The sequence below is a fragment of the Mugil cephalus genome, chromosome 8, assembly GCF_022458985.1.
Source record: "Mugil cephalus isolate CIBA_MC_2020 chromosome 8, CIBA_Mcephalus_1.1, whole genome shotgun sequence".
Taxonomy (NCBI): domain Eukaryota; kingdom Metazoa; phylum Chordata; class Actinopteri; order Mugiliformes; family Mugilidae; genus Mugil; species Mugil cephalus.
In genome coordinates, this window is record NC_061777.1 from 2,339,634 (window position 1) to 2,350,558 (window position 10,925).

The 10,925-nt window shown below is 39.9% G+C and overlaps 1 protein-coding gene across 1 annotated transcript; it reads left to right on the forward strand.

Moving 5' to 3' along the window:
* The first annotated feature begins 1,078 nt into the window (after positions 1-1,078).
* ubac1 (UBA domain containing 1) lies at positions 1,079-10,787 on the forward strand. The gene is made up of 10 exons (XM_047592799.1): positions 1,079-1,522; positions 2,441-2,561; positions 2,644-2,717; positions 2,800-2,907; positions 2,986-3,088; positions 5,212-5,320; positions 5,430-5,751; positions 6,862-6,948; positions 7,396-7,534; positions 8,413-10,787. Exons 1-10 carry the CDS (start codon positions 1,385-1,387, stop codon positions 8,526-8,528), a joined length of 1,317 nt encoding a protein of 438 aa, XP_047448755.1. The 5' UTR covers positions 1,079-1,384; the 3' UTR covers positions 8,529-10,787.
* The last annotated feature ends 138 nt before the right edge of the window (positions 10,788-10,925 follow it).

Here is a 10,925-nt window from a genome sequence, read left to right on the forward strand (position 1 = left end):
TAATTGTAAGTATTTTCTCAGTGTAATTCTTTGCACAAAAACGTTTTTAGTTGTTGTTCTTTATGTGTTTTTATGCTGTTATGCTGCTGGTTCGAACCTCTTTGAAAATAAATTGGACCGTATGTGGCCCCCGAACTAAAATGAGTTTGACTCCCCTGGTCTTTGTTCCGAAAACTAAATTATAAGGCACTAATTCAGTAAACACATAAATTAACATGTCTGAAATATTAAATGCCTAATATATATATATATTAAAATATGTTAAACAAACAAAAGGATCCTTAAGGCCTTTATTGTTTTTGTGAGCAAATTGTCATGATTTTTTTCCCCCTAGTGTTTCCCTGTTGCGTTTTCTCATTTATCTCTGGGGTTGTTTTGCAATTTAAGACACAAGTGAACAGCATGACATGCGAGTACATGACACTTTTAAGGAATAAAAAACACAAAAATACAAACAAAACATAGTTTAAGATGACAAATTAAACTTCGGAAACGTGATTTCAGTTTTCTGACATTTCTAGGAAAAATTATTAAGTGATGAAATAATTGTTGAATGTTGCGCCGTGAGTGGTGCTTTGGTTGAGGTCGTATTTCCAAGTAAATAATCAGTTGGCAAACGGTGAAACAAACAAATTAAACATTATAACATTATACGACTATTTAGAGTGACTTAGGAGTGTTTTTTCCCCCTAAAACATTTTAAAACCCCATGTACAGAAAGCCCACTTTGGATTACCGTAATTATTTTATAGTTTGCGCTATCGGAAAATAATCCTACTATTTTTGAAAGGTGAGACGTTGCGCTTTAAAGCCGATATGTTGGCATTACGGTAATTTCACTTGCGCCTCTTCCGGGAGGTTATTACACTCTTATAACACGCAGGAACATGTAAATAATTAACAGATATTTTAAAAGTGACACAAGCACTTAGTCGAAGGACATTGTCTGGTCCGTTTATTGTCAAAATACGCATCTATGCTGCCCTCTTTTTTTTCTTAACCCCTGACTCAGCCTGCGGCTAAAACAACACTAACAACTACTATTCCCATGATGCACCGGTCGCGGTACGGTTGAAGTTCAAAGTTCAAACGTACAGTAAAAATAGGATATTCGCTGGTGGCTGCTTCTCTGCTAACACGGGGGGAAAAAAACAAGTTGGCGAGCACGGAACGGCCCGAAAACCGCCCGGAGACCCCGAAAATGTCTCCCAGCTAATCGGTTCCCCGTCTCGGTCTGTTGTCGGCAGGTTTAAAAGCGACGGGCTAGCTGGGTGCTAACGTTAGCACGCTAGCTCGGCCAAGAGCTCATAGCAACTGCTGCTGCTGGTGCTGGTGGTAGCTAACGGCGCCGGACTGCTACTCTTTCGCCCTCAAGACTGCAGCTATGTTCGTGCAGGAGGAGAAGATATTCGCCGGGAAAGTGTTGAAAATTCATGTCTGCACCATGGACGGCGCGGAGTGGCTGGAGGAGGTCACGGAGGACACCACGGTGGAGAAACTGAAGGAGAGGTGCTTGAAACATGTAGGTTTTTTTTAAGGGTTGTTTGTGTTTCTCCCTGTTGTTGTTTTGTTTTGTTTTTTTGTCCTGTCACTCCTCTCCGCCTCTCCTCCTGTCCACCATGGCCTCCGTGTAAACTGTCAGTGTCAGTGTCACTGCCTTTGTATTTATAGTAACTGGGTAGACTTTGCTATTTATAATTTAGCAGGTTGGCTGCCCCCTCTTCGACTCTGCCCCCTTTCTTTTTCCCACTGGCCGGTCCGACATGGTGCATGCTGCTTTTTAGCCTTTCTATTATTACACAGCTCACCTCTCCTTCTATGGCCTGCAGCATCATTTCAGGTCGTGGTTTAGTGCTCGTTTGTCACGACAGCACAGAAAAACCTGCAAAAATCAACACTTAAATCTATTAATTCTTCATATGTCGTGCTTTGTTTGACCAAAATGTGCAAAAAGCAGCAGTTGTCATCACAGAAAATTAGCTAGTTTGTTGGTAGAAAGTCTCACCAGGTATAATTTTGATAACTGAATAATAACGTAAGTAATTTAAAAGCTCCAAATGTACATCTGTATATGAAGAATAAGAAGTTTTATTGTCATAGTCTGGAGGAAAACAACAAAATAGAGTTTGTTCGGCGCTTTGGTTCTGGAGAAATAAAAATAGAAACTATAGCAGCATAAAGATGCAAAACTATAGCAGCTGTACACAATAAAACAGTCTTGATTAAGAAAGAAAAACAGCTACATTAACTTTTTTTGCTCCTGAAAGTTGTCAACAATACATGTAACAACAATTTTTTTTAGATGTAATTGTCTTCTATTTAACACATTTTGATATTTTAAACCTCGCTCCCATTGTCTGAATAATTTCACTCCTGCTTTTTACTCTTATTCATCTATTTATTTTTGTCTGAGTCACTGTATTTTGTGCTTGTTTTCTAGTCTGTACATGGAAGTCTAGAAGACCCCAAAACTCTCACCCACCATAAACTCATACATGCTGCTACAGAACGAGTCCTCGCCGACACCAAGACTGTCGCCGATGAGAATCTTAAAGATAAAGGTACGTATAAAAATCCGTCGTATTTCGAGAGAGATTCTCTCGATATGAACGCGAGTGGCTCATGTGAAACGTTGTGTTGCAGACGTTTTGCTGCTCATAAAGAAAAGACCGCCGCCGACGCCCCCCAAGATGGCCGACGTTAGTTCAGACGAAAAGGTAAGTTTGATCAGCTGGTGGGAAGGAGTTTAGTCTGAAGTGGTGCATTTATTTTGTATCTGGTTTCTTCTTTTTGTTTCAGAAGAAACAAGATAACAAAGCTCCAGACAAAGACGCCATCCTGAAAGCCACCGCCGGCCTGTCCACGCGCCACACGGACCGAACTGTTACACAGCACAATATCAGAGATGTACGGACTCTAAAAATCTGTAAGTTAAACGCAGTTCAAACCTCGTCTGTGTTAATCTGTGACATGTTTGTGTTACAGTTTCAAACGGAGCTCAGAAAAATCCTGGTATCTCTGATTGAAGTCGCCCAGAAGCTTCTCGCCTTGAACCCTGACGCTGTTGAACTCTTCAAAAAGGCCAACGGTAAAATTCTTGTCATTCTTAATTTCTATTCGCACGTAGTAATTGCAGAGGTCGCCTGTGATCTTAATCCCGTACGAGTCGTCCATGTGCGTAATTTGTGAAGAAGAAATGACGCCACGAATTACCTACACGGACGTCTATTAGATAAAACTAATCCAGTGTGAATCAGCATCTGCCTCTTCAAGTTTACGATGTTTTATCCTGGATGTCAACTGGACCCCAGCAATTTCAACCAAAATATGATCCCAGTTAAAAATGTTTCCCAGGTTTATGTGTCGGGTACTTCAGGTTCCCCACGTATCCATCCAGAATATCTGTCAGAAATATGCAGATCAGCATAAAATCTCACTGACTGACCTTTAACTGGAAAGAGAAATGTTTAAGTTGCTTTATATCAGGTACATACTCTTGTTCTCTATAACATCTGGTATGAAAAACTATTAGGATAAAAAATCTGTTGTGTCAAGGCCAGTGTCAGTGTCCATATTAAGCAAAAAAAATATGTTACTCATATATTTAGGGATGTTAAACATATATATATATAAATATAATATATACAGTGGTTCACAATAGGTAAAAAAGTTTGTTTATACACACATAGATTTGAGCTCGACGAGAACCTGACGGCACTCGTTGCAGGATTAGTAGTCGCATTACATGGTAAAAATCAATTTTTATTATCAATTCAGAATTTCCAAAGTAACTAAAGCCGTTAAAACGTGTAAAACGTCCTCTGATAGGCAGTGGAGTGAAGCTCAAAGCAGCAGAGACACAACTACAGAGTAAAACACAGAGTTTGTTTATCCCGTGAGGAGGCGCCATGTGAAACCCAGACGTGGGGGGGTGGGGTGGAGGATGGGGTCATTTCTGAATCACATGACGTCCTCAGGTAAAACTAATCTGTGCGAATAGGGCTTTATTAACCTCTTATCCTGTTAAGGATCAGGCAAAGAAGCGAATCACCTCAGCACACAACACAGCGTGGTATCAGTGTATCACAAGGCAAATATATGTACATTTATATATATATATATATATATATATATATATATGTATATATATATAAATATATATACATATATATACATATATATGTACATATATTATTATCATTTTGCATTCAGTTTTAAGCTATTCAAATAATACACGCATCATGCGTCTGAATACAATCCTGGCCAGTTGTGAGGAACTTGACAGGGTCAGTGTGTAATATGCAGCCTTGTGATTGGCTCAGCAGCGATAGGGGCGGAGTCTACTGTGTGCAGGAAGCTTAGATTGACAGGTGTCAGCTAGCGTGGCGCCCTGTGCAAACACTGAATGAGTGAAGTTCTGACTGAAAGATAACGTCTTCCGCCTCCGTTTATCACTTTACTAAAACATGTTGGATTCATGTCACTGTGTATTTAAAGAAATTTATATATTTTTTGTTTTGTTTTGTTTTGTTTTTCCCTTTTTTTCCTTTTTTTCTTTCTTTTTCTTTCCCTTTTTTTCCTTTTTTTCTTTTCTTTTTCTTCTTTTTTTCCTTTTTTTTCTCTTTTTTCCTTTTTTATCTCTTTTTTTCCATTTTTCTCTTCTTTTCTTTTTTCCTTTTTTTCTTCTTCAATTTTTTCCTGTTTATTCTTCTTTTTTTCCTTTTTTTCTTTTTTTTCCTTTTTTTTCTCTTTTTTCCATTTTTCTCTTCTTTTATTTTTTCCTTTTTTTCTTCTTTTTTTCTTCACTTTTTTCCTTTTTTTTCTTCTTTTTTTCCTTTTTTTTCTTTTTTTTCCTTTTTTCTCTTTTTTTCATTTTTCTCTTCTTTTCTTTTTTTCCTTTTTTTCTTCTTTTTTTTTCCTTCACTTTTTTCCTTTTTTTCTTCTATTTTTTCCTTTTTTTCTTCTTTTTTTTCTTCCTTTTTTTTCTTTTTCTTTTCTTCTTCTTTTCTTTTTTTTCCTTTTTTTTCTTTCTTTTTTTCCAAAAAAAAAAAAAAATTATATTTTTGGGGGGACATTTAAAAAAAAACAATGTATAAAAATGTTTAATCAACCCAAGATTTTGTGACCGGCCTGTCGCGGACGCCCTGTTGTTGTCGCTCATATTGTTTGAGGCTGATGTGTCTGATCTCTTTGTGATTGCGTGTCTTGTAGCGATGCTGGATGAAGATGAAGAGGATCGCGTGGATGAAACAGCTCTGCAGCAGCTCACTGAGATGGGTTTCCCTGAAAGCAGAGCAATCAAAGCCCTTAGACTGAACCAGTAAGGCCGAGCACGCTCTCACCGGGAATCCAGGATTAAATATGTATTATTAAATGCTGCACCTCCTGAGATTAGTGTGACCTGACTTGTTTATCCACTCTCCCTGCAGCATGTCAGTAACCCAGGCTATGGAGTGGCTGATAGAGCATGTAGACGACCCCTCTGTGGACACTCCGCTACCGTGTCAGGAGTCTTCTTCTTCTTCTGCTGCCGCTGCTGCCGCCACCGCCGGAGCCACGGCGGCCGCCACCCCAGGACCCTCAGCATCCGCCTCCGCCTCCGCCGCCGCCTCTGGCCCCGCCTCCGCCTCCGGCCCAAACCGCCTCCGCAGCCTCTCGGGCCAGAGCTCAGAGGAAAGCAGCAGACAGGACGAGCTCACAGAGATCTTCAAGAGGATCCGCAGGAAAAGGGAGTTCAGGCCAGATTCAAGGGTGCGTGGCTTGTTTTTTTTTATCCTTACATCATCACTCTGCAACCTACACCGAAGGAATGTATCAGGCAGCGGAGGAGAAATCTTTCCTAGAAGTTAGGACCTGGATAAGAGGATGGCTTTCTAAGCTTTTCCTGGAAATTCCCGATGGCAGTGGCCTCTTTCAGCAGCATCATGTGACCTGCTATAAGGCATTAAGTGCAACAACAAGTTCAAGGTGTTGACTTAACCTCCAAATTCCTAGAGCGTCTGTTTGTCCATGGCTCAGTCTCTCAGGGCTACAAAATAAAAGGTTGTAATAATGTTATGCCTTATTAGTTTAAACCCTAGATTGTATTAATGTGGACGGCGGCTTTAGCTCCTCTAAAGTGAAGCCAAAGCCAGTAGAGCTCCTCCTGGTAACTGGCTGCGGTGTAGGTCAATAAGCTCCACCCACTCCATATTAGTGGGCGGGAACCATGGGCCGAACCAAAACACTAAAATACGCGTCAAAGGATGGTTTCTGTTATTCCAGGTAGTCAATATAGTGTTGATGCATGTTCAAGTGTCAATTGTTCTGATAAGTTTCGTCTAAGTTATTTGACGCTATAGAAACAGGATGTGACACGATGGCGACTGCCGGTTGCCATGCCAACTGCTCCGTAACGTGGGTAAAAACTTTTTTTAAAGATAAGTACAGTATATAAGCCGACATTCTCTGGTAGCTGGTGGAGGTAAAGCAGAGCGTGGAATTAATTAAACGAAAACGGGAGTGAATAATGGAGGAAGTGTGGGGGCGGAGCATCAATATTGTGGCTCCGCCCTCGGACTGATCAGACTGATCGGACTCTGGCTCCAAAGTTGCAAGATGGCGTCACCTGTAACCCCGTTAAAATTGCTTCAGTCAGTTTGTCCAGTGAGAGGAAGTGGAGACGTGTCGTCCATGTTTATATACAGTCTATGCTTTAAACTACATATTCCCACCTCCTATAGAAATGGAGGGTACAGAAACCAACAAAGCACTTTTGTAACATATTTCCAGCCTTACTTTCATGGATGATATTATGATACTTTTTCCACAGCTGCTCTCTGATTAGAGGAAATGTTTTTCTTTCTTTCTTTCTTTCTGCAGGCTGTCATTGCGTTGATGGAGATGGGCTTCGATGAAAAGGAAGTGATTGATGCTCTGAGAGTCAACAACAACCAACAGGACGCTGCGGTAGGTGCTCGCAGATTTTCTGCTTTTTTTGCACTGTTTTATCTAATTTTAATTCCCATTCTACACCGTACTAAATGTCCTTATATTTCAAATGTTCTCTATATGTTTTTCGAATGCAGCTGTTATTTTTTTAAAATTTGACATAGTTTTTTTTATTGTTTTTTGTATATATTCTTGTCTTATTGCATGCCCCTGTGACAATGTCTTGTTAGAAAAAGAGTCTGAATCACCATAAATCCATCACTTTGAGGATGGACTGTTCTGTGCATTACATGCTTCACACTTTCTATGACATATTTAAACTGCGTCTACACATCCTATTAAAGCAGAATGGATGTAAGAGGAAGTGTCACGACATTTAAACAGTGGAAAGCCTGAGTTTAAATTCAACTCAAACCTCTAAAAGATTTCTTAAAATACCCGTTTTTTATTATTTTTCTCCTGCAGTGTGAGTGGCTGCTGGGAGACAGGAAACCTTCCCCGGAAGATCTCGACAAAGGCATCGACACCAACAGCCCTCTGTTCCAAGCCATCCTGGAAAACCCGGTGGTCCAGCTGGGTCTAACCAACCCCAAGACTCTGCTAGGTACCGTCCAATCCGACACAGGGACACGACTGTGACATCTCATACCTACAGAAAGGTTTCCCATAGAATGTCGCCCCCGGAGTCAGATTTACTTTAATATTTTTGTACATCTCAAACAACGTTGTTCTTCAGTCGTAGGCGACTCTGGTTTGACTTTGGCGATTAAAAGAAATGATATCAAATAAGATTAATAACACAAAAAATAAAAATAACACTCATCAGTTTAAGCCTGGATAACGTTATGAGTTAGACTAAATTGTGAGTGAAATTAAGTTAAATTAATCATTATTTGGAATATTTTTATACATGCTAATGCTAACCGCTAGCCCACACAGTTTGCGCTGGCCTTTTTTTACGTTTCTTTTCCTCATTAGTGGGCGGAGCTAAAGCAGCCCGGACGTTGAGTCCCGCCCACCCAACTCTCCGCTGCCTGTCACTCAAAGAAGGAACGCCTCTTAATTATGCAGAATTTTAAACCTTAATAAAAAAAAATAAACAAATGAGTTACAAAAAAATTCTCCCCTCATACAGTTTAATAAACCATTGAGACCAAAATAATATTTTGTATCATGGTGTAAACATGTTTAATAATGTTGTAAAGTTTAGGTTTATGAGGATTTGCTCCCTTTTGGAGCCTCTAGTGGCCACTCGATGAACTGCAGTCTTTTGCACTTCATCGCTCAGACCTGGACGTTGCTACTTGCTTCAAACCTGCAGAAACTCTGAGTTGAAATTCACAAATTATTTATTTAATATTACATGCATTAGTCCATAAATCAAATATTGTATATATTTTATAAACTGTATGAATTGTTTTTTAAATAGGTTAATACACATTTGTCACACGTGCGCCTTGTGTTGTTGTGTTTTTTGTGCAGCGTTTGAAGACATGCTGGAGAATCCGCTCAACAGCACCCAGTGGATGAACGACCCTGAGACCGGCCCCGTCATGCTCCAAATATCCAGAATCTTCCAGACCCTCAATCGCACATAGAGCCTCCTGGTGACCCCCCCCCCCCCCAATTCATCCTGTCCCATCCCATCCCTGTGTGACTGTGGCAGCTTGTGTGAGTGTGTTGGTGTGTGTGTGTGTGTGTGTGTGTGATCATACTGGTATCAGAGCGGCGGCAGAGACACATGTATTGTTTATTTGCCTTGTGGAGACGAAGCCGGAGGAGTCAGAGTGTGAATCAAGACGTTACACGTATGACTATTTATAACAGAAACAGTAAAAAAACAAAACAAATTACATACACATTATTATTATGACGGTAATAATATAAAATTGAAATTTAGTATATGGTTTTTACATTTTAAACGAGAACAGTTTATAGGTATGACAGACACAGTTTATTTTATATAATTTCTCCATGTGCAAAAACGACATCAGATCAGTTTAATGTTTACACTTTGTGTGTGTTTTGCAATATTTAAAATCGACCGTTTTCGTGTCTGTTCGTCCGTCTCTTTAAATTGTTATATGATTTACTGAGTGGTGAACGTGTTCGTGTCATGTTTTTCCTTCTTTCTTTATTATTTTTTTTTTTTCCATCAAAGATATATATATATATATATACGCGGCTTCTAATCGAGAGGTCGGTCGGTCTCTCACTTAAAAGACGACGGTATTTATTTGCCTTTTCGGAGGGAAAAGCCTCACACTAACTCAGTCACGCATTTCCACGAAGACGTTTCTAATTCGGCCCGTGTGTTTATTGTCAACGTGCTCTTTGAATGTTATGTCGGTTTTTAGCACTTCTCTGAATAAACGTCTCGCTGCAGCGAGACGGATGTTAAATGAAGCTGAGCCTAATCAAAGGGGCTTTTTTTGTTTTTTTTTGTTTTTTAAATCTTTTAATTTGACCGGTCAGGATGCGCACGCTCACTTCAAAGCTGCAGAGCTGCAAACATCGTCATGCACATGGTGGAAATGTCCCGAAAAAGCAGAGACTGCAGCCAGTGTGGATTTCTATTTTTTTTTTTGTTTTTGTTTGTTTTCATCTTTTGAGAGCAATGAACACTTATGCTGTCAAACCAAACCAAAACGTCACTGTATAACCTGCCTTGTCATTAGATGTATCCAGTGGAAAAAAAAAAAAAGAAAACCCTGTATTTCTGTGCAATAGCAAGGACTTCTGTTGATCTGTAAAGACATATATTTGATTTGAGTGTTCCTCAGTGGGTAGCGTGTTATATGATATTAGCCTTCGAGTACTTAAACTCTCCAGCTACGAGAAGGTGGAGGGCTGAAAAAACAGTATGGAGGGTGGTGTGTTTTTTTTTTTTTTTTGCCAAGCTTTTTTGAGTGTTTTTATTCGATATTTAAAATGTGGTATTGACGTGACTTTCTGCTCAGGGAGGCTGAGATTGTTTTTCTAAACCTGTCGTAACAGCGAAACCTCTGCTCAACCCCTTACTAGTTTGGCACCTGGAAGAAAAAAAACAAAAACAAATGGCTTTAACTAATCCGCCGAGAAAGGAACATGGTTTCGTAAATGCAATATTTGAAAAAATATGTAAGTGTTTTTAGAGAGAAGTGTCTTGTTTGAACTATGTATTACTACATTATTTATATATCGAAGCCAAACTAGTAACCTGTTCTTATTTATAACATTTTTAGCTAAACCTTGAAGCTAATCTACAAATGTGAAGAAGAAGAAAGAAAGAGTGAAAGAAAGAGAGGATAAAAATAGAAAAGCTTCAAATGTTGTTTTTACAAACCGAGAGGACGTTGTGCCGTATGGGCTGGTAGGTCGCAGTGAGAGTTTAAAACTGGTGCAACATCTCCTGGAAGCGTCTTTGCTAAACATCACTGCTGCGGCGGGGCGTCACCGTGGCAACCGTGACCACCACCACCACCACCACCTCCTCCACCACCACCACCTCCTCCTCCTCCGTACTTAACATTGGCATGCGTTACAGGAACAGGAACAGAAACCACCGCTCCCTCCCGTTATATTGTGAAGAACGTTGCGTTTTGTGGGAGATCGTACGATCGAGGGGAAAAAAGCTCCATGAAAAAAAAAAACACATCTTTCAGCAGGAACACAAAAAACGAACAACGTTATTGCTTAGGGACACTGAAGAGACTTGTTGGAGTCACACACATTGTTGTTTTTAACTCCACTTTGATGCAGGACTCTCCCCCAGATCAACAACCTATGCAATATACTCACAGTCTGTCTGTCGCAGCAGCCTCACGGCTCCCGGCATCTAAATCACTATTGCATTAAAGTTATTTTTTGTGGCTGTACTGTTTTTGGTTGCTGTGTTTTTGGTTTGTTTTTTTTTTTTTTTTTTTTAGAGCGACTCCCTTGGAAAAATTCTCGACTTATAACTCACACGCACACGTACGTTTAGGTTCGTAATGAGTCAGATGCTGAGAAGAAAA